This window comes from Callorhinus ursinus, unplaced genomic scaffold (genome assembly GCF_003265705.2).
Source record: "Callorhinus ursinus isolate GAN/ISIS: 27379988/994484 unplaced genomic scaffold, GSC_fseal_2.0 scaffold108, whole genome shotgun sequence".
Lineage (NCBI taxonomy): Eukaryota > Metazoa > Chordata > Mammalia > Carnivora > Otariidae > Callorhinus > Callorhinus ursinus.
The window spans coordinates 276,956-300,811 of NW_027397170.1; the positions used below are offsets into that span (position 1 = coordinate 276,956).

The 23,856-nt window shown below is 53.0% G+C and overlaps 2 protein-coding genes across 2 annotated transcripts; both read right to left on the reverse strand.

Moving 5' to 3' along the window:
- Positions 1-380: 380 nt before the first annotated feature.
- KRT9 (keratin 9) lies at positions 381-5,617 on the reverse strand. The gene is made up of 10 exons (XM_073889520.1): positions 5,211-5,617; positions 4,967-5,180; positions 3,310-3,392; positions 3,034-3,190; positions 2,596-2,757; positions 1,772-1,897; positions 1,424-1,647; positions 1,010-1,044; positions 710-945; positions 381-386 (listed from the first exon to the last, which is right to left on the reverse strand). Exons 1-10 carry the CDS (start codon positions 5,615-5,617, stop codon positions 381-383), a joined length of 1,650 nt encoding a protein of 549 aa, XP_073745621.1.
- Positions 5,618-13,323: 7,706 nt separating this feature from the next.
- Positions 13,324-17,652, reverse strand: KRT14 (keratin 14). The gene is given in 9 exon segments (XM_025861910.2): positions 13,324-13,566; positions 14,135-14,181; positions 14,280-14,500; positions 14,593-14,718; positions 14,803-14,964; positions 15,117-15,273; positions 15,816-15,898; positions 17,091-17,399; positions 17,401-17,652. Coding segments are annotated over 9 exon segments (1,425 nt in total). The 5' UTR covers positions 17,623-17,652; the 3' UTR covers positions 13,324-13,468.
- Positions 17,653-23,856: the final 6,204 nt, after the last annotated feature.

A 23,856-nucleotide genomic window follows, 5' to 3' on the forward strand; every position in this document is an offset into this window, starting at 1 on the left:
TGAGCTAAACATTCCCAGTTGTGTTACCCAGGCTTTTAGTACAATTTCATATTAAATTTTTATTTTATGAAATTCAACATGCATAAGGGGAAACTTTCTCTGACCTGGAGACCACTTCACTGTGTGACTCTTCTACATTTAGATTATTATGTTCGGTATATGTCCCTTTAGATGGTTGCACCATATAACTGACTTGTATGAGCCAACCACTGACTACAATACCTGAACCTCTTTTCTACCTGAACTGTTGCTGATCCAGGTCTCCCCATCCTCATGATGATTAAAAGTATTGGCTGTGGAGACCCGGCAAAGCTAAGTCCCTCATTTATTAGTTGTATGACCTTGAATAAGCTACATATCTTCTCTGAACCTCATTTTCCTTATCTCTAAAAGGGGTATAACAATACCCACCTCACAGGGTGTGGTGGGAAATATATAAGATAATGCACAATTTCCAACCCATCTCCTATGCTATTGAGACTCAGGACATGTGTAGATTTGGTCCTAGCCTCACCCAAAGCTCTGTCAAAATTAATGATAATCAGAAACATGGGCAAGGGTATGAGCCCTCACAAGAGACCTCCTTAAAATCTAGTTCTGTTCAGTATATGCATTCCCCAGAAAGCTCAAAGATACTCAAAAAGGGGTGGTACCTTGACAGCTTAACACTTGTGCCTCCCTGACCCCACAAGCTAGAGTTGTCCCTTACCTTGTTTATCATCACATTCACCAGATTTGGAGGAAGAGGACTGGGACTGAGATGGTCTTCCACTTCCTCCTTTGGACACATTTCCTTCTTCATAGCCACCACCATGTCCTCCTCCAGAACTACTTCCTCCACCATAGCTGCCTCCACTTCCTCCTCCGTAGCTGCCACCACTTCCTCCTCCATGGCTGCCTCCAGTTCTTCCTCCAGAACTACTTCCTCCACCATAGCTGCCTCCACTTCCTCCCCAGGATCCTCTTCCATGACTGCCTCCACTTCCACCTTTATATCTACTTCTGCCACCTCCAAAGTGACTTCGTCCAGATTCATGAGATTCACTAAGAAGGAAAGATAACACAGAGAGAAAAATTAGTGACCCCACATATATATTCAAGGATGGACCTGGACAGAGTCAGGACCCAAATGTGAATCTTCCTAAGGTTTCCTTCTGCAAGGTAAAGGACAGGCTGGACTGGCACCAAGCTTGAAGGGAGAGCCTCCCTCTCCCTTTAGCAAGGACTAGTCCCTTCTCTCATTGTTACCAACCTCCTTTCCCAAAGCCCAAATGCCTTGAGGTTCCTCTACAGTATGAAGAAGTCCTCAACCCATCTGACCCTTGTGTACAGGAACTTCCCCAGCTGCCTCTATCCAGAGGGACAGATGTAGTGTCAGGAGCTTAGAAATTCCTAGGGATTCCACAGAGTCTGGGGAACCTACAAGTCCTCCTGGCCACCCTCAAGGAGGCTGTGGTAGGTCTTAATTTCCTGCTCCAGCCGTGTCTTGATATTGAGCAGAAGGCTGTATTCCTGATTCTGGCATTCAATCTCTTCCCGGATCTCAGAGATTTGGCCCTCGAGGTTACTGATCTGCTCCTGCAACTGCTGCAGCTGGCCACAGTAGCGGTTCTTGGTATCTTCCAAGGACTTCTCCAGGGCTGATTTCTAGGAGGCAGGAGGAGGCTGTAAGAGGGATGCTACATCATAGCTCCTCCCCTTCCCACTCCAGGGATCATGCCAAGCCTTCAGTGCCTCACTCTGGCAGAGGATCTAGAGCAGAACTACCAACCCTGCTGAGCTGAGACTGCAACTCAATCTCCATCTCCTGGATGCTGTGCCGGAGCTGGGTCACCTCCTTGTGGTTGGACTCCATCTCCCGGCCACTATTCATCACCTCCTGCTCCATCTGGCTCATCTGAAAACCCAAGAGCTCAATGAGAACCAGGCTGGATCAGAGAGTACCAAGGGCAAGGCTCTGCCCCATTCATCAGGACATTTGCCTCCGGAGCCAAGAGTGAACCAAAAACAAAGACAAGTCATCCTGAGTTCTGGGTCTGCTAGTTAGCCAAGGTAATCCAATCTTCTCCACTTAACATTCCCTCTCAGCAAGGCTTCAAGACTCTTCACACTTGTCCCCAAACCACCTATCTAACCTTACTTCAAACTGACCCCAAACACACACATACACACACACACTACAAATATGCCCTCATGTGTCAGGGTCCATGCTAGGCACTGGAGGCCCAAGGAGGAAGGGAGTCATCAGAGAGCTCAGTGTGGCATGAGAGGCACACCATGTACCTCTACTAGATTCTGATGGCACATAGCCTTACATGAGTTGTTCGTGGTCTCTTTGTTCACATATGTAATAAATTGTGAGCTTCTTGAGGGCAGCAGTCTTATTTGGCTCATCTCTGAGACATCAGGACTTCACATAAAACCTGGTACTGACAAGCTACTCAATAATTGTGTTTGCGGTTTAATGAATGAAGATAGACAGATGATAGCTGGACTAAGAGATAGAGGGGTGGGAGAATAGAGAGATGGGGTGGAGGAGTGGAGGGATCCATGGGAGAGAGAGAGAAGGTTGAATGGGCATCCCACTCCGCTCACCTGAGTCTCATATTGCTCCTCAATGTCCCTACGGTTCTTAGCACTGATCCGCTCATACTCCTCACGCATGTCATTGAGGATCTTGGTGAGATCTTTGCCAGGAGCAGCATTTATCTCCACACTGACATTTCCAGAGTTCTGCCCAGTGAGCTGGTTCATCTCCTGCCAGGAACAAAGGAGATGTGAAGTCAAAGGGTGGGATCCTCTCCACCAACTTTTAACCCTCCCCCTCTCCCTCCCCAGAGGTACAAAAAAGAGGCACAGCTGTGAGGGCAAAGCCCAACCACCACCATAGGCACTGCAAAGGAGGCACTGAGAGTGTCCTCAAAAGTCAGGGAGAGGGTGTCTCCCAAGCAGTGCCCCATAGCTGTCCCCTCATTGTCTCTGCACTTCTGTTCCTCCTTCTCCTCAATAAGCCACAAGTAGCCAGGGCTGTACCTCATCATGATTCTTCTTGAGGGCAATCAGTTCCTCCCGCAGAGACTCATACTGCATCTCCAGGTCAGATTTTTGCATGGTCAGATCATCTAGCACCTTCCGCAAGCCATTGATGTCAGCCTCCACTCCTTGTCGCAGGCTGTTCTCCATCTCATACCTGCAGACCATCCACAGGTAGGAAATGAGCAAGAGGGCACCAGTTCCTATTGGGACCTTCAGAGCACTAGGGGGTAGAGAAAGATTTATGACAGCAGAGGGAGTGGGAGCAGGACTCACTTCATCCTGAAGTCATCCAATGTCATGCGAGTGTTGTCAAGATCCAGGAGAGTCTTACTGCTGTTCAGTGTGATGTTCACAATCTAAAAAAAAAAAAAGAGGAGATGTCATGGAACTCACACTTCCCTGCCATGACTCACTGCTGGGAGGGCAAGAAGCCAGGCAAAGCCATAAGAGATGGGACCCCCATCCAGGAAGATGCTTAAGAGGTAGGAGGAGCTTCCAACAGCTGCTACAAGGCACAGACCCCTCATAGGCTTCAGCAAAGATGTCCAGTGTGGCATTCATTCATTCATTCATTCATTCATTCAACAAATATTTGAAGATTTCCTACAAAAGACACTGTGGAGTTTAGAGATCAATGAGATATTGCTCCTCAAGGAGCCCACAGTCAACTACCACATCCAAAATTACCATAGAAGAGATCAAGGAAAGGAGAGATGACATATGGCTATAGGAGATCAAGAAAGACTTCGGGGAGGAGGTCACAACTGAATTGGTCCCTGAAGGATAGCTAAGATTGCACATGGATAAAGAGATCGAAGAGGTTTGGGGTAGAAGAAATAGGATATCTAAGGCTGTTTATCAGAAGTTGTAAAGGCAAGGGGAACAGGTGGGAACAGCAAATTAGCTATACTGTGAACTCCTCAAGACAGAGACCAAGTCTGGTACATCACCATGTCTGCCAAGGGCAACATTGAGTGTAGTCATTCACTAAATTGAGTGAATAAATAAATGGATAGATGGACATGTGGATGGATGGATGAGTAGATAGATGGATGGATCGTGGGAGGATGGGTAGATGGGGGGAGCATGTGGGAGGAATGGAAGAGTGGATAGATTACTTCCATCCCCAGAGTTCTAGACCCTGTTCAGCACCTAAACAACCAGTATGTGTACCTGGAAATATCAAGACAGGCCTCTATAGAAGCCCAGGAGAAGTAGGAAGGAAGAAACACAGCTTCTAATTTTCCAAACTAGAAAGCTCTAAATTCTTAGGGAGTGAGAAGAGAGACAGGCACAGATTTTCTCCTCTCTTGAGCCATATGATCTACCTGTTTAGGGCAGTAGCACTCTTACCTCTTTTTCATAGGATTACAGAAGTTTCAAACCAACAGGGACCTAAGAGCTGGTCTGCCCATCTTCTGCATTAAATGCACAGGAGAACAGGTGCAGAGAGGCATCAGGTCTCCCAAGATCACACAGTGAATTGATGGCAGACCCAGAACTGCATCACTGGCTCTCCGGGGAGTGCCTCCATCTCTATGCTCCCTCCACACTGCCTCTTCATTCCCATCCTGCGGCCAGGCCAAGAGGAGACCCCCCCACATTCAGTCCCAGGCTCACCCATGTTAATCTAAGCCTCTGCTCTGCTCTGCTCTGCTCAGACTCTGAAAGTTAGGAACATGGTGATGAAAGCCCAGAGCACAGGCCAAAGTCCCAGCCCTGGTGCCATCAAGAACCAAACACAATTTGCTTCTGAAGAAAGTATAATGTTTCCGAAAAATGGATCCCCTGACTATTACCTAAGCTTTAGAGTCTAACATCTGACATTTTTGGAAGATAAGGCATGTGAGTGTGTGTGTGTATGTGTGTGTGAGTGTGAGAGAGAGACACAAAGAGACCAGGAGAGAAGGAGTAGAATTTCCCCACTTACATGGTTCTTGAGGTCTTCGATAGTGTCATAGTAAGATGAGTAATCCCTATGGAAGGCCCTGGGCCCCTGCTTGTCATACCATTCTCGGATCTTATTCTCCAGTTCCTTGTTGGCACTCTCCAGTGCCTGCACTTTATCCAAGTAGGAGGCCAACCGGAAATTGAGGTCCTGCATGGTGGTCTTCTCATCAGCACCCAGAATACCACCGGCACCACTGTCAAAGCCACTGCCAAAGCCCCCAGACCCCCCAAAGCCTCCTCCAAAACCACCACCAAAGCCTCCTCCAGAACCACCCCCAAAGCCTCCTCCAGAACTACCACCAAAGCCCCCAGAGCCCCCAAGGCCTCCTCCAGATCCACCCCCAAAGCATCCTCCAGAGCCACCACTGAAACCCCTAGAACGTCCACCAAAGCTACCAGCACTAAAACCACCCCCAGATCCTCTGCCGTACCTGGAGCCGAAACTGCCACCACCTCCCCTCCCACAGGCCCCAGAGCTCCCCGCTCCGTAGCTACTGGAAGAGCTGAATCTGCCCCCTCCTCCACCAGCCCCTGAGCAGCTCGTGCGGCTGAACGAGGACATCATGCTGCCCCCACTGCCCCCAGAGCTGTTGCGGCCCCACGGGGAGGACATGAACTGTCTGCAACTCATGGCTGGCCCTGCTGCCGCTCGTGGGCTAGGAAGCAGTCGTCAGAGTGTTGCTAGCTCCCGAGTACAGGGTACAGAGCCGTCCCCAAGGCTTCCTACTTATACCCCCAGCTGAAGGTGGCACACCTAGGTGTGCCCTCTGTCTGCACCAGCGTCCCCCCACAGACCTGAAGGAGGTCTGGGATCGGGAGGCGGCAGGGCTGCCCCGGGCTCAGCGTCCTTTGGTGACTGCCCAGAGGCAGCCCAGCCTTTCTCCATTGTGTGGGGTAATTTAGTGATATTAGGCTGTCAGGGGCACCATAAATCAGCTCTGCTGCCAAGGGGGGTGACCTAGATCCTGGAGTTTGGTCTCTAGCTGGCCCGACTGCCAGTCTGAGACTTAGCCCCTCTGGGATAGAAACTCCCAGGAATAGAGTCACTTCCCCCATTGATGATTATCACCATCTGTCCCCCTCCCTGCTCCCACCTTGTGCCCACTGTGGGGGAGCTAGGACTGGGGTACCGAGGAGCTACCATAGAGGACGGGGGAGCCCCTGCCCACGGAGAGCTGCCAGTAGAGTGAGGAGCCCAGCCCCCGCCCTCCCAGAGCCCCAGTCTGAATGGGGAGCCCAGTCCTTGCTCTCAGAGACTCCAGTCTGATGAAGGAGACAATGGCATGGCAGAAAGGCTGAGACGGTGACAAAGCAACATGCCCACCAGCGCTCGTACACGGCAAGCAGGGCTCACACAAAGGACACAGGAGAAATAAGGTGGTGCTGATGTTGGCTGACTTTTGAGCAGGAAGGCAAGAGGCTCGACTGTCCTGGTCCTTCAGCAGGGCCCAGCAGTGGGTATGGAATTGACCTTGGTTGACTGCCTAGCCCTTACTGAGCCCTGGGAGGGGGATCCAGAGATGTGTGGCTTTTCCAGCCCTCCTGGAATTTGCAAGCCCCCTGCTCCGGGCAGAAAGTCGGAAGTATGTTCTGGTGAGCAAGGCCAGAAGACAGAGGTAAGGAAGGCAGGGGGCTCTGGTGCCAGACTACCTGAGTCAACCCCAGCTCCCCGCTCATGAGCTGTGTGACTTTGGCAAGTTATGTAAGTACTCGGTGCCTCTGTTCCTTCCTCTGTAAAAAGATGATGTTAATGGTATGTCCATCTCCTAGGAAGAGACGCATGAGAAGTGCTCGAGAAACAGTTTGACTGCCTCTGATCATTCAACCGCAGCAGCCCTCTGGACTCTGCCCTCACCTGCATCTTTACGAGCCATCAGCTCGTAGCCGCTCTCCCTGCCTCTCTCAGGCCTGACTCCTCCTTCACACAGCAGCCAGAGTGGTCTTTCCACACCCGGGTGCAACCCCATCACTCCAGGCATCCCTTCACCTCCAAGATAAGGTCCACCTTCCTGGCACTCAAGGCCCATACCGATCTTTCCATTCCAGCCCCATCTGCTGTCATTGCCCAGACCCCTTAACCCAATCCTGCAATCGTCCTGAATGCCCTTCAAACCTCAGATAATGCTCAGAGCTTCCAGTTTGCTCCAATTCAAATATCCCTCCACCTTTTCTACCCAGAGACTCCTACTCATCTTTGGTGACCCATCTCTGTGCCCCCTCCTTCTTGAAGCCGTCCTGTGTTCTCTCCCTCTGGCTTTGCACTTTGCTCCATTGTTCATCTTGTACTTGTCCCAGTGCCCAGCACCATGTCTCGTCCAAGTAAGATCCCAACACATACGGAATAAAGGAAGGATAACCGGTCATTCCAGGTAGGAGATGCTAAGAGCTGAAGGTGAGAAGAGAGAAGCCAGGTGGTCAGCGACAGCTTCTGGAAAAGGCAATGACCTCTGGGCTGTAGCTACAGGATGCTCAGGCTTCCCAAAGGACCAGTGTTTCTTGAGATGCTTTTAGGCAACGCACGGAGACTCTGTGAAATAATATTGAGTCACTTGGTGAGGAAAACATTCCTTTTTCTATTTTTCAACCTTCTGATCAGTCAAAGAGAAAATCTCAGTCAGACCCTACAGACCCTTCAACACACCTCCCTAATTGCCAATCGCAGTTTCACAAACCAAAGCTGGCCTTGGGTTCAGAGCCTGTAGGAAGCAACAGCATCTAGTTAGAAGTTAAGTATTTATTTATGTCATTTCCATCTATTTCTGGCAAGTGATTCTGATTTTCATTTTTTGGTAGTAATAGAGTAGTACAGGATTTCCTTCATAAACATTATTCATTACAATGACAGGTGAGCTGATGTACCAAAATGCAGTAACTATTTAAATGGGTCGTACAAAATATTAATATAAAATATTAAATATCAAATAAAAAATTAAACAGGGAGTGCAAAAAAATCTTGAAGGCATTTTGTGAATGCCTAACACACGGGAAACTTATACCACGGTTGGGGGCAAGCGTGTTGTTTGTAAACCTTTCCCAGGCTGCCTGCGATGTGATTGGAGCCCTGGGAAGGCCCTAGCCCTTTTTTTACCTCCTCCCCTGATTCCCATGTGATGCCGCCACCCCAGGATGTACCCCCCCCAGGTCTTGGATGCCCGAGCCGGGTACAGAAGGGGTTGGCAGAGCTGGGGTGAGCAGGGGAGGCCAGAGCCAGAAGACCAGCCCCTCTCGGGCCCTGCACGTGCATTCTGCGCAAATGCATTTGTGTTGGGGTGGCAGGTGGTCCTAAAAGTCTAGGCCTGACTGTGTTGGGGCAGTCGGGACCTGCCTGACTGACCAGAAGCTTCCAGCTGGGGTAACTGTACCCAGCTGACTTTTGTGAGAGAGCCCATTTCCAGCCCGGGTCCAGAGCCCTCCAACCTCTGCCCTCAGCCACCTCCTCCCTCCACCCTCGGGGCTGGCCCTAACCCACACACAGCTCAGAACAGCAGGTGGTAACCCTCCAAATTCCATGGCGGCTACTAGGGAAGGCTGGGCTGCCGGTGGGGACACCCGTGTCCCAGAGGGACAACGAGGCAAGGACCTAACAGTTCATGTGATCCGGGTCGACTGTCACAGCTGGCCGTCCCCTGAATTTTGGACTTGGCTGGCCAATTTCCTAGGTGCACTAAGGAAACACTGGTCACTGCCAGCCCCCCTCCCTTCCCTGAGTGCTAAGGGGTCCAGGCCTTTCTCCCACCTCTGGGCTGTCCCTGCACATTTGTCCCGGGGCTTGTCACCTTCTCCCGAGCTCTCTCTCTGTCTCTCTGCTCTCTCCATCTGGCACCCCTCACTGGGGCTCAGGGAAGCAGTGGAGTGGAGAGACAAAAAGGCTGTCTCCCAGCCCCAACTTCCCTGCCCTGGGACCCTGGCCTCAGTTTCCTCATGAGAAGCCCTTCCATACACGGTTGTCGGGGGCCATAAATACAGTGCACGCATCAGGCTTTGTCTGGAGGGGTCTCTGGATAAATTTCCAACTGCAGCCCTGCTCCCCACATCGGACAGCCCCCTCCACACCTACTTCCAGTGTCAAGAGGAGCTTGCTGCGCTGGACAGTCCTGCGGCTGGGAAATGAGACCCTCCTCCAGTAGCCCCTGGGCGCCGTCCCCCCCCCCCCCGCCCCGCCCCGCCCCGCCCCAGTTCTCCCTGTCTGGCACAGGGATCTAGACTGCGGAAGATGGGTTCAGGGATCGGGGAAGCTCGCAGAGCCCTGGCCTGGGTGAGTGATTTCTTCTGGCTCATTCTCCTCCTCTTGCAGGGCTCGGGGGCTGCCCTCGGAGTCCCACCTGAAACCCCTCCTGCAGGAAACCTCCAGAGCACGAGTGAGAAATGGCGCACACTCAGCTGAGGGCACCCTGGCGCCTGAGACCCAGGGTGGATCTGCACTGCCTTTGCAGCACCCTGGGCAAGGCTGCAGCCTGCACCCACCGTGCCAGCACCCACAGCGCAGGCCCTGCTCACAGAGGGGGAGGGAGTGGGACACAAAGGGCTGCCAGGACTCAGACGAACAGAGGAGCAGAGAGGAAACCAGATGCCACCTACGAGCTGTCCCCAGAGGGCAGGGGTAAGAGGACTGGGGGGTGAGGGGGCAAGGATAGCCTTCCTCGGACCACAGGAGCCCTGCTGCTTGCTGGAACCAGCCGCTCACACCCCGCACTTGTTGTGTCACTGGGCCCCAGGTGGGGCCCGGGGAGCACCTTGAGTCATCGTGCATGGCTGTTCTGGGAGGCAGGCGTGGGCCCATTATCCATCGAGGCAGGGACTGCCCGCTGGCTTGGGGTCAGGCGCCTTCACCTGTTTGCCAACGCTTCTTTCTTCACATCTTAGGCGCCTGCCACCACCCGACGTAGCCAGACGCCATGACAGCAGGGGCCCTGGGCAAGGGTGCGAGGACATACCTAGCAAGGAGGCTCAGAGCACTAGCTTTTGGAGCCAGACAGGTCTGAGTCCAAAGCCAAGTTCTTCCACTCATTTGTGGAAAGTCACTTCCCCTCACTGAATCTCGCAGGAAAGTGCTGGCCCAGCAAAAGGCAAAGGAGGAACTGCTGGTACATGTCCTGTCTGCCCAAGGCCAGGCCCTTGCCCAGTCCCTAGCACCCCCTTTTCCCCTCTGTGGCAGCATCCAAGTTCAATGAGGTGGGCCAGGCCAGGACCTCAGGACCTCCAGCCTCCTGGGCCTCAGGCGTCCTTGGGGCCGCCCCCTCTGACACTAGGCTGTAAGACTAGTTGGCTACATTACCTAAGGCAGGTTATCTGTGGCCTTGAGGAAAAGCCTTTCACCAGATCAGGTAACCACAGGGCAATATGCCACTGGGGCCCATCAAGTTCCCTGGACACAGTTGAGTTCCTCTCACAATAAAAAGGGCCCCCAAAACTAAAGAGTACCAGTATTTCAAGGTGGGCCCATCCATAAGACAAAAACCTTGGAATCAGCTAGGAAAAAATTCATACTGGTCCCGTGGGGTTCTCAGCCTCGTCCCATCCCGGAGAGAGAACCCAGCAGGAAGGAAGCACAAGCCCGGTCCAGGACCAGAGGCCTGAGCACCTGGTCCACTTTCAGTCTGTATGACCTAGAGCAGGCCACCGTCCCCCTAAGTTGACAAGGTTGGAGGAGCCGTCTCCCACACTCCTCTGGCGCTGCCCTTCTATGCTCTGAGAGGGCGGGGAGAGAGGATCAATCCTACCAAAATGCATAGGCCGAAAAGGAGCCAGAGAGGCCCTGTGACCTGCCCCAGGCCTCCGAGAGGCAATTCCTTCTGCCTCCGCTAGACTGTGCTGTGGAGTCACTTTCCTGGCTTCCTATCATTCAGATCTGGGGTGGCAGTGGGGGAGGCAGTCTTGCCATGGTCAGAGAGGCTGGCCCGGGTCTTTAGGTGGGTTCCTGTGGTGCCAGGCCTTGTGAACAAGAGCACTGGTCAGCAGCAGGACCCAAAGTGTTGACTCCGCTCTTCCCAGGGGAGTATGGTGGTAGGGGACCCCAGAGAGGGGTGGACTCCAAGTGGAACTCTGGTATGGCAGCTCTGCCTGCTCTTTTCCTCTGGGGCCCAGACAAGGTGGAAGCCCCTCAAGGCCCACTGTTTGAGTTAATTCCCCCCCCCCCCGCCACTACAGAACCTGCTTTCAGCCAGGGGGCCTCCAGCCGCCATCTTTACCATTAAGCAAGCCCACTCCCCCTATATTCCCTCCAAACAGTAATGGCAGCCAGTCAAGAGGAGGGGAAGCTCACCACACCACACTCAAGTCTAAAATATTTCACATTCTATATTGGTCTAAGCAGATCTCTTTTGGAGGTAGAAGCTTTAATCTCCCACCACCTCCACAGCAGAGTGATGTCTGGGAATTCTTACACAGTCTGGAACATTCTAGGCTTCGGTCCTCATGGGTAACTGCTGATAGGTTTGGTTCTTTTTCCAGGTCCCTGTGGCCTCCCAGATGTGAGCCACTCCTCAGATTCCTGACACACATGAGTTCATTGCCCAGCTGAGAACACTAGTCCTTACGGTCCGGCATCCTTAGGGATATCATATGGGTCCTAGCACTCTTAGGGCCACAAAACCATCCCTTCCCAGGAGCTTCCAAGGAAACTCCTTCAAACGCCCTCCTCTCTGAGTTATTCCCTCATACCTCTGAAATTAATCATTCATCTCCAGAATAGAGCACCCTCCCCCAGACACCACCCCAGATAAACCCTTCTTAATGCCAAAGCTCAGGTAAAAAGACATCCCAGAGTTTCAGGAACACAAAGCAGGCCTCTCTTCCCTGGGGTGAAGATGAGGTGAAGAGAAACCAACATCACTTCATTCCAATTCCTAATAACTCACCCTCTTACTCTACCATTTATAGAGCACCAACTATGTGCCAACCACAATGCTAAACTCTTTGCCTGTATGAGATCATCCAATCTACCATTGGCCTTATGTGGTGAGGGTTTTCATTCCCTATTTTGTAAGATATCCAAATTCTTCCAGGCTAGTCAGTGTGGGAGCCAGGACTCCAACCCAGAGTGTCTAATTCCAAAGCCTAGGCTTTTAGATCCCTTGCTTTCAAGAACTATTCTTTCTTTAACCCCAGTCCCATCCTTGGTTCTGCCTAGAAGTTTCATTCACACAGTCAAATGAATGAGCTCTTGAAATTGACACAGTGACTAGTCAACTCTTTCCTACCTCGGGGCGATGAGCCCCACCTAGCTCTGGAATCTTCACTACGCACTCAGCAGGTGAGATCCTCCCCTTCCTCCTCCTTTTCCAGCCCCCTACAGAAAGAAAAAGACACTTTTCCACCAGAAAGTTCTCCCACAACCTATAGCCTGGTTCTTAATGTGCATTCACTTACTGGATTCCCATATTAACTCTAAGAAGCTGAGTTCACCATGCTTACTAGGTAAGTGGGGAAGCTGAGACTCTCTGAGATCACAGAGCTCATGCAGAATAGAGCCAGGGTTAGAATCCAGTCAATCTGCTCCCAAAGCCTCTAACACTGCCCTCATCATAGATGGAGAATCACCACACATGAGAGGTAGCTCACCCAGTGTTGCTCACAGTCGTGCCCTGAGCTCGGCACAGTGCCAGGGCCTGTGCTAATGGCCCTCATGCATTCTTCCAGCAAACCCTCACAAACCTCCCATGAGGTAGGTAGTGTCCTTGTACCCACTTTACTGACATGGAAACTGAGGCTTAGAGATGAAAATCAACCTGTGCTACGTCAACTGAGAGCAGGCAGGCTCAGTCCCAGCTCTAGAGGCGAGAGCAGGTGGGATGGAGGCAGACAACTTCTCAGTAAATCATGAGTTCTTACTGGGTTTGTGGACCTCCACTGATAAGCTTTAGGGGACCCATGAACCTCATGAGTTATGGGCAAATGTGTGTGTGCTTATTGGGCTGGGGGAGGAGAATAGATTTATAGCTTTCAATATATTCTCAAAGAAATCCCTCATGACAAAACTGTTTAAAAAAAAAATCTTTAACCTACCACTGTGCCTGGCACACAAAAGGCATTCAGTAATATTGGTATATGAATAAACAAACTAGTGAATAAATGAGTAAATGAATGAGTGAGTGAGTGAATGAATGTTTCTCCATGATAAGAGACACCACAAATTACCTAGGACACACTTCTATCTGTATCTTTCGAGATGGTGAAAGCCATCCCAGGACTGAGCTTAGTCCGCCCTCAGGCCCTTTCTCCCAGTCCCAGAGGCCACAGCCAGATGCTATAAGCTCCAAAGAGATGCTTCCCCCGCTTTCTCCCCACCTCCACTCCTGACAATGACCAGGCAGAGGCGGGAGTTGTGCAACTCAAATAATGAAGCTTTATTGATTGCCAGGAGGGGGCAAGGGTGAGGCAGGACTCAAGTGTGAAGTGCTTGGCGGGGGCAAGAGGGGTATCCCCCAGCGAGATTTGTGTCCACATGGGGGGGCCTCCTAGGCCTGAGCAATGCTGAGCAGCCTCAGTTCTTGGTGCGAAGAACCTGCTCGTGAGTGGACACCACCTTGCCGTCGTGCACATCCATGACCTTGGTGCGGATCTGGCGACTGGAGGAGGTCACTGGGGAAGAGGGGACAGAGGGTGTTACGAGCAGTGGACAGGCAATGGAGAAATCAGGAGCGGGGAGACCAGGAAGTTGATGGGACTTAAATGAACTATCTCCCTGCTGCCCTCTGCCCTGATTATCACTTCGCTCACAGCTCTTAGCCCAGCACTGATACCATCAACACATTTTTTTCAGACTAGAGCTCCCTAAGGTCAGGAGCAGAGTCTGTGTCCTCAGACTGGAGGTTCCTAAGAACTCAAACAGGACTGGTTCAGTCCAGATCAACCCAAGTGAACTGGTCTCGGCAGGAAGAGTCACATGGGGGGGGGGCTGTCCCTGGTGCTGACCACCAGAACCATGGGGTCTGCCACAGACACCATGTGACAGAAGTAAAAAGTGGAGGCCACTAGCTCCTAACTCTAAGGAAGATTTAGAAAATGCCTTCTTCTACCCAAGGAGATTTATAAGGGATCCTGGGTGAGAAAACTCTAGCCAACCCCTCAAAAAGCCAACTCCCTAGACCTGCGGGGAGACGGGAAGTGGTGATGAGTCCAGGCTTGAGGAGGAGGAGGAAGGTCTTACCATCTCTGGAGGACTGAGAGCCAGAGGAGAACTGGGAGGAGGAGAGGCTATGAAGACAGAAAAGGTCAAGATCATTAGACACATGGAGTAGAGGAGGTGAATAGTTGTGGGGGAGCAGGACTGGGATGGGGGGCTGGGCACTCACTGGGCGTCCTCGCCCTCCAGCAGGCGGCGGTAGGTGGCGATCTCCTGCTCCAGCCGCGTCTTCACGTCCAGCAGGATCTTGTACTCCTGGTTCTGCTGCTCCATCTCGCAGCGCAGCTGGGCCAGCTGCTCCTCCACGTTGCCGATCAGGTCCTGGATCTGGGCCAGCTGCATGCAGTAGCGGCCTTTGGTCTCCTCCAGGCTGTTCTCCAAGGATGCTTTCTGTGAGGGAGGGAAAGATCAGGATTAAATGAGGGTAGTCACTCCCTTTCCTCCTAGTCCTGAGTCCAATCCACGCCTGGCAGCCCCCCTACCATGCTGAGCTGGGACTGCAGCTCGATCTCTAGGTTCTGCACAGTGCGCCGGAGCTCGGAGATCTCGCTCTTCCCACTCTGCACCAGTTCGCTGTTGGTGGCCACCTCGCGGTTCAGCTCCTCTGTCTGCAGAAAAGAAAAAAATCATTCACACTAGAAGTTCCTAGAAGGCACGTCTCCTGAGTCCTCTCCACCCAGGATGACACCCACCTTGCTGAAGAACCAGTCTTCGGCGTCCTTGCGGTTCTTCTCCGCCATCTTCTCGTACTGGTCGCGCATTTCATTCAGGATGCGGCTCAGGTCCACACCGGGGGCAGCATCCATCTCCACGTTGACATCTCCGCCCACCTGGCCTCTCAGAGCATTCATCTCCTGCACAACCAAAGCACAGTCCACAGTCAGGGGCCTCACTATGGCAGCCAGTTGGGGTTCCCCAGTCAGAGGTGTTCCTGGCCTGAGCATTGCCCTCCCCCATCTCAATTCCATCCCTTCCCTCCCAGCTCATCTTCTAAGCTGGCCCTCACCTCCTCGTGGTTCTTCTTCAGGTAGGCCAGCTCCTCCTTCAGGCTCTCGATCTGCATCTCCAGATCAGCTCTGGACAGGGTCAGCTCATCCAGCACCCGGCGTAGGCCATTGGTGTCGGCTTCCACACTCATGCGCAGGTTCAGCTCTGTCTCGTACCTGGAATGACCCGAGAGAAAAGGAATGAGACACCCATCCTGGCCACACTGAAGGCTTTGTTCTTTGCCCCCTGCAGCTTCTTCCCATAGCCGGCACCCTGTGCGTAGTTTAGGGAGTCAGTCTTGTAAATGGCATGGTTGGACACAGCACCCATTGATGGCTCAGATCTGGAACATTCCTGGGGGCAGGGAATAAGGCCATTCATCATCCTGCAGAATTCAGGGAGGGGAGATGCTTCTGGCCTCACAACCAATAGCACGCAGGCCTCCAAATGTGACTGCCTCCTGCACTTCAAGAGCAGGTGGGGAAGTAAGGAACACCTCTCCCTAAAGCAATGGCACCCAAACCTGGCTGTGGATCAGAATCACTCAGGTAGTCTGTTAAAAATAACTGAATGAGAACTACAAGGGTAGGGCCCAAGAATCTTGTATTTTTACAAGTACCCCGAGGGGTTTTCACGTGGCCATCCTGGCAACTTGTCCGCTTTGTTTAGCGAACACCCTGGGGAGATTGGACATCCTAAGCCCCCACTGCAAACTTACTTGGTACGGAAGTCATCAGCAGCCAGGCGGGCATTGTCAATCTGCAGGAGGACATTAGCATTGTCCACAGTGGCCGTGAGGATCTGCAGGTGGAGAGGACATAGGTCATTGGTCAAACGGCCATCACTAGCCAGACTTCTCTGAAGCCTGCATACATCAGGCCTTTGCTTTCCTGCTCTCACCTGAGTCTCCCCTTCTCCCAAAGCCTTTGCCACAGCAGCCTAAGGATAAGCCACAGTGGTCCAGCTTTGACCCAGGACTTTGCTGACTCCTGATCAGAAGAATGGACAGAAACAGCCCTGGCCTTGGAACCAAAAGCCCTTGAGCTGTGGTCCTGGTTCTACCACTGATGGGTTGCAGGGCCTCAGTTTCCCTATCTACAGAGGAGAGGAGTGACCTAAGGATTCTCTTTCTGCATCAGCCAGCCCTGCCAGTCTTCAACATTCCTTTTCAAGACTGCAAGAGCATGGGACCTCGGGGGGGGGCACTTTCCCAAAAGAGGAGACCCAGCTAGTGCAGGGGATGAGAAAAGAAGAGGCAGAAGAACACAAACAAAGACTGAACCCTGGACTGGATGGAGTTCCCTCCCCATCATCTAATTTACCTAATCCACACAAGGCATCAGAGCCAGACACCAAGAAGCAGGATCAGTGAAGAGGGCTCCCAGGGTGAGGTTGGAGCAGGGGGTAGGGGTGGGGCTGGAATCAGGTGACACAAGTCCCCCAGGCTCCCTCCTGTGCAGGGCATGTAAGGTGGGTCACCACTGATTGTCTCTGTGGGGTTTTTGTGCCACCCCCCGGCTGTGGGGAGGGGCCAGTGCCAGGGCTCACGGGTGGCAGCCGCCACAGCCCAGACTAATGAGCTAATGAGTGGTTTGGGTGTCTAGCCCGGTCCCGTTACAGCCTCGCTCCTCCCCTGTGCTGGGCAACAGGCAGCTGCCTCCTGTACTAGCAAGTGGGCACAAGGGTTCTAGCCCCAGCTCTGCCATTGATTTGCTGGGTGGCCTTGAGCAGGTCCCAGCACCTCTCAAAGCTTTGTCTTCTTCCTCTATAAAATGTAAGGGTAGGAATCCCCAGTCTCACATGGCCTGGGGTCTGGACCTGAGCTAGGCCAGAGACATGGACCCGCTCTGCTGGAGGTGTCTGGAGCCAGAAGGAGGGATCTGGGGTTGGAGCCTGCCCTGTCTTGGAATCTAAAGATTTCAGCAGCCTGAGGCATCTGTTGCTCCAGAGTGAAATTGCTGCGGTGGCAAGTCCTGCTGCGCAATCCACACACCTTGTTCCGCAGCTCCTCGATGGTCTTGAAGTAGGGGCTGTAGTCCTTGGTCTCAGCCGGCCGCTGCCTCTGGTACCAGTCGCGGATCTTCACCTCCAGGTCGGTGTTGGCCTCCTCCAGGGCGCGCACCTTGTCCAGGTAGGAGGCCAGGCGGTCGTTGAGGTTCTGCATGGTCACCTTCTCGCTGCCCACCAGGAGCCCATCGCCACCGCCGAAGCCACCGCCGAAGCCAGCACCGAGGCCACCACCAAAGCCGGCACCGAGGCCACCACCGTATCCTCCACCAAAGCCGCTACCCAGGCCCCCCCCCGAAGCTGCTGCTGCTGCTGAAGCCGCCGCCATAGCCGCCCCCCAGGCCGCAGGCCCCCCCGGAGGAGTAGCGGGAGGTGGAGACTGACAGGCCCCCGTAGGCGCTGGGGGCCCGGCAGGACCCTCCGGCCAGGACAGAGGACATGCGGCTGGAGCCACCACCGATGCCACAGGAGCCCTTCATGGAGCTGGAGGAGGTGAACTGGCGGCTGCTGGTGGTCATGGTAGAGAAGGGAGGCGAGTGAGTGAGTGAGCGAGTCGGCAGAGAGGAGAGAAAGGTGCTCAGGTAAGTTGGAATAGGATGTGGGTGCTTTATACTCCTGAGTAGGGGGCGGGACTGGCATTTTCCATTCCCCTTGGCTTTCATCACCCACAGGCCAGTGCCAACTCCAAGTCAGATCCCTCCCCTCCCCCGCCTCATCACGTCTGTCATATTTTACTGGAAACTCATTGTTTGGGGTGTTTTTGGTTTCTTGTCCCGCCAGGCGTGATTCACATAGGAGGTGTGGGTCTGCAGGCTACACTTTCGCATCTGGCCCTGGGAGCCGCGGCCCTCGGGAGCCCGCACGCCGGGCTCTGCCAGGTGGCAGGGAGGAGGGCCCCTGCACCATAAACGTGGTGACCTGTGAGCTTCCCATTAACCAGGTGGGCCTCTGACATCCACCAAGAGAAAGCCCATCACCCCAGGGGGTACCTGGCTGGAAAAGGGCCATCCTGGCAAGGTTACGTGAGGCACAGCAATGCCCTCTCAGCATCACCATCTATAAAAAAAGACAAGAAGTTCCTGGGGGTCTTCCCAGATCTGACCTGCTAGGCTGTGCTAAGAAGTCTATCACATCCAGTCCAGTGACTCAGGCTTCCACCCTGACACCCCCCCTTCAAGGGAAATCCACGCAGCCTTCCCCAGCCCTGGGCACAGGATCCGAGATCCTCCACATACCTGTGGTTGGGCCCATGGCATTGGCTGGCCCTGAGCAGGCGGCCAAGGGCAGGTGGCATCTCAGGCACAGCCAGAGCCGGGGTGAAAGAGCATGGAGTCAGATGGCGTCCTGGCTCTGTACCCCTGTGCCACCCAGGACCTGATATTTCTCTGAGCTTCAGTTTACTCATCTGTAAAGTGGGGGTAAATATCATCTGCCCTGCCTAATGCAGGGTCAGCTCTGAAAATCCAACGTGATAGTGTACGCGAAAGGGTTTGGTAAGCCAAGCGTGGTGCAAAGTCTGGTGAGCATTGTTGTAGCCTAGTCTGGGCCCAGAGAGGGTGGAGCCACACCCCTGGAACAGGACAGGAAGGCCTTTTTCCTTCTAGCCCCAGGTGTCTCTCAGCCCCCAGGGCTGGTGCTGTGGGAGAGGCTGGCTCGGGCACCCTAATTGGAGCCCCTTGTGGGGCTGGCCCAAGGGATTTGGGGGTAGGAGGCATTGCAGACACCGGGAGTGGACTTGAGGGACCCTGACTCCTGAAACCCCTGAGGCTCAGGGGACATTTCCAGGGGTCCATTTGGCTCTGCCTTGGAAGTTCGTAGATGGGGACCTCAGCTGCCCCGCGTCTCCCAGACAACCTCCAAAGGCACCCCTCCAGCCACGCCCCGACCTCCCGCCAGCCCCTCAGCTCCACGGACCCCAGCAGGCATGTTGGGAGGAATGCAGTCGTGTCTGGGGCTGCCTGACGCGTCCCATCTTCCCAGACAGGCCTCAACAGCCCCCGCTGTTGGCTCCAGCTCTTCCTAGGATCAACTGCTCCCAGAAGGGAAGCAAAGCTACCCTCTTCCCCCAATCCTGACTGCCACCAAAGCAGATGTCAGAGAGCACCCCCTCACCAGGGCAGACAATGCTGAGACAGACACTTGAAGCTGTGGGCTCCCCAAATCTGCTGCCCAAGGACTTGCAAGGATGTGAGTAAGTAAGGGCCCCACCTCACCCCACCCACCCCTGACAGACACTCTAATTTCCTTCCAGAGGATGGTCCCCCACCCTGGCCCAGCCCTACAACTTCCCCAGTGAAAGGCAGCAGGGATTTTGGCTGAGGGACAGATATATTTGTTAGGAGGCATATTGTTATTGGGTGGGGCAGGGGAGCACTTACCAGAGAAAAATGCAGCATCCACAGGGACCTGGGGAGTGGGAGTGGGTGCAGAGCCCAACACCAGCTTTCTCTGTGCTGCCCACCACCCTGTCTCCCTCCACTGCAGGGAACCACGGATAAAATCCCTAGAGCACAGGACACAGGAAAAACTCTCCTCCCCCACCCTTACACCTGATTCAGTGGAACCCAAAAGAGGCTCCTTCTTTTCCAAGAGAAATTTAAAAGTAAAGAGAGTAGGGAACCAATGACATATAAGCTCATGCACACAATCTAAGAAGAGACCTTTGCCAGCCCTCCTTGCCCCTGCGGACCCTAGAACCCCAGCATGGAGTATAAGTCTGATCTCCCCTGCCCCCACCCTGCCAGCACCCAGGATGAGAACCCTGGCCCAGATCCTGAGACCAAGCCCTGCAGACATGGAACCAGGCACAAATGGTCTAGTCTGGTGCTCACGGAATTTAGAGGAGAGGCAGCTTCCTGGAGCAGCAGCGATTCATGGGATGGGGGCTTGTCTGCTGAGCCCTGGACTCCTGGACAGGCTTTGTGTGGGCACCGGTACCTGACCTTCACTCCAGCTGCCCCAAGAAGGAGGGGGCAAAAGAGGAGCCTAGGGTGGTGTCTCTTGTGGTTGGCGAGTCTCCCTGCCAGCCTGTGGGGTGGGGGGGACCAATGCCAATCCAAACAGTGAGGCAGCAGAACCAGGCAGCCCCCCACAGAGCCCGCATTGTGTGCTCAGGATGGGCTGGGCACTTAGGGGATGGGTTCCTAAGGAAGGAGGGGACCTCATGACATCCCAGTCCGAGGAGAGAGGCACAGCCCCTGTCCTCAGAGCCCAGGCTATTGGAAGAGACTGTCCTTGTGTATCCTTGTGAGGATACACATCAAAATTACTTAAGATACGGACAAACATAAGAAAAGTGCAATCTGTATGTATTAGTTTCCTGGCACTGCCATAACAAATCACCACAAATGTTGTGGGTTAAAACAACAGAGGTGTATTCTCTCACTGTTCTGGAGGCCAGAAGTCCAAAATCAAGGTGTCAGCTGGGCCACACTCCCTCTGCAGGAGGGAGTGCCCTTACTTACCTCTTCCAGCTTCTGGTGGCTCCTTGCATTCCTTGGTTTGTGGCAACAAAACCCCGATCTCTGCCTCCCCATCTTCACACGGCCCTTTATGTCTGCACCTGTCTCTCTATGTCCTTTTCTGTCTCTTCTAAGGACACTCACTCAGCGGGCGCCTGGGTGGCTCCGTCGGTTAAGCGTCTGCCTTCGGCTCAGGTCATGATCCCAGGGTGCTGGGATCGAGCCCCACACTGGGCTCCCTGCTCGAGGGGAGGCTGCTTCTCTTTCTCCCGCTCCCCCTGCTTGTGCTCTCTGGCTCTCTCTGTCAAATAAATAAAATCTTAAAAAAAAAAAAAAAAAGGACGCTCACTGGGTTTGGCGTTCACCCTAACCCAGTATGATCTCACCTCAATTCTTACCATAATGACATCTGCAAAGACCCTATTTCTAAATAAGGTCACACATTCCAAGGTTCCGGTGGATGTGACTTTGCGGGGGACACTGTTCAAAGGACCCACTACAGGTGTGACAGACCAGGAGCTATCCATATTTCAGGGGCCGGGATGAATACTTGGTGGAGGCATGACTGTAATGAGATGTGGGCAGGGCCAGTCTGGAAGGCTTCCGGGGGTAGCTGGGAGCTCAGCATAGAAGGGCGCTAGGGAAGGGGGCAGCAGAGAGACAGAATCCCCAGGTGTCTGGGCCATACTTCCCATCCCCCAGTTTCTCTGGGCCCTTTACACATAGACAACTGCTCTGGGAGAGAGCAGAGGGAGGGACAGAGGACCTGAGCCGAAGGCAGATACTTAACCAACTGAGCCACCCAGGTGTCCCTGTTTTTAAATTTTTATTTTGAAATCATAAAAAGTTGCAAAAATAATACAAAGAGTTCACATGCACCCTTCACGCAGCTTCCCCAATAGGGTCATGTTACATAAACATTGCACAATTATCAAAACAAATAAACATTGACCCAATGCTATTAATTAACTATGCATTTTATTTGAATTTCTGACTTTTCTACTAATGTCCCTTTTCTGTTGCAGGATGGCACATTCCATTGGTTGTCAGGCCAGCGTGGTCTCTTCCAGTCTGTGACAGCTCCTCAGTCCATCCTTGTCTTTCATGACCTTGACAGTTTAGAAGAGGCCTAGGCAGTTATTTTGTAGAATATCCCTCAGTTTGGGTTTTCCTGATATTTTTCTCATCACCAGACTGAGGTTATGCGTTTTGGCAAGAAAACCACAGAAATGATGTGTCCCTGTCAGCACATCACCTCAGGTATAGAAGACATATACTGAATGGGTTTATTGCTGTCCGTTGGCTAAGGTAGTGTTTGCTGGATTTCTCTGTTGTAGCATTACTATTTTTCCCACTGAAATTAATAAATACCTTGAAGAAGATACTTTGAGACTGCAACCATACTGTTTCTCCTTCAACATTTTTTTTCTCTAATTTTGCATCCATTAGCAGTGGGAAAGAGCTCTTGATACCCAGTGAGCTTGAGAGCCTCATTTGCCCTGGATTCCTTGAGGGACTGTGACTTTTAAGAAACACTTTGGGGAAGGGGTTCCAGGCCCAAGAAAAGTTTCTTCCTCTCTCGTCTAGTCCCAAAGCCAGACTGGGCCTCCCCAAACCCTCTCTGTACCCTAAGACACTCCCAGGCCACTGCCCTTGAAGACATACCAGCTGTTTCTGTAGTAATTGATGTCCAGAGTCTTTTCCTAGGTCCCCACCAGACTAGAGGAAGAAGGGGACGGTCAGGGTCTTCCCAGTGTCACAGGTAGGAAGTATGAGGTCCAGAGAGGCTCGTAGTCAAGTGACTAGTTGGAGCCCTCCTTGTGATTCTCAGACACCCGGGCTTCTCCTCTCCTCCTAGCAGAGGTCCACATCCCCTGCCCTTCCTTCCTGTCCACCCCTTTCACTTGGCCTAGCCCTTTCCCCACCAAGTCCCAGCCATCTGTCTGCCTGTAGCAAGGGTAAAGTCTCCTAGAGCCGAGGGCTGTCACTTCTAAGAATGACATACTGGGACCTGAGCTGACCTGGAGCTCAATTTCTGCCTCCAGAAAGGCTGGACTAGCATGGGGACAGGCAGGCTGGTAGGCAGGATCGCAGGCACAGGAGGCAACTGGGAGCCTGGAGCACCTCCTCGAGGCCCCGTGTCCCTGTTCCCCTAGGAAGGTCTGCCACCCACTGGTTTCCCAGGCCAGCCTGCCCATCTGGGCCTTGTCCTTGTGAGAGCCTGCGCTGACACAACAGATGGACCGAGCCAAGTGTTTCAGTGTCCGTGGCCTTGTCTGTACCTGCCAGCTACTAAAGATGACAGGACAGAAATCGACTGCCCCACATTATAGATGCAGGAGGCTGGGGTTGAGGTAATTCCTAAGGTCCACAGAGAGGAAGCCGCTCAGCCAAGATTCAGTCCCAGCTCTGCCTGGCTCTGAGCCTCACTTTTCAATGACAGGACCCCCTGATAAAGGGCCCCTGAACGTCAGAGCCAAAACGGGCCTCAGGGGTCACATAAGCCAGCCTCCTAACTTTACAGGTGGGAAAAAAGAGGCCCCAAGAGGGAAAGGGTCATGTCCAAAGTCACACAGAGCCTGCTTGGCAAGTGCAAAATGTTCAACAAGGACCTCCCTGAGCTAGGTAGGTTGAGAATATGTGGGGTGAAAAGAGTTGTGCCTGCACCCCAGAATCACATTTAAGTTGTTAAGAATATGAAGGGTTAGGTAGACAAAGCCCAGCAACAGATGGGCTCAACTAACCATCTATTAGCTACTTATTCAGGGAAAGTAAGACTTACCTTTTCTAGCCAATTACCCATAATGCTCACTGAGAACTGAGCTCCAGCCCCTACAGCCCAGTCCCCTCACCAACCCCTATACCCCTACCCATTTTCCAGCCTCTGCCTGAATTTCCACTTCTGTCCTCTCTTCCTGCCCAAATTCTTCATGGTCTTTAAGGCCAAGCTTCAGTTCAATACACAGATTTAAGATATGGTTTCTGAAGATTGTGTGGCATAAAATAGATGAAAGATGAACAAAAGGGAGGGAGGAAAGGAGAGAGAGGGGAACAGGAAGATGGTAAGGGACTGTGAAAGGATGCATGGAATGGATGGATGGATAAGTGGATGGGCAGAGGGATGGATGGATAAGTGGATGGATGGATGGATGGATGGATGGTGGATGGATAAGTGCATGGGCAGGTAGATGGGTGGATGGATGGGTGGATGGATGGATGGTGGATGGATAAGTGCATGGGCAGGTATATGGGTGGATGGATGGATGGGTGGATGGATGGATGGATGGATGG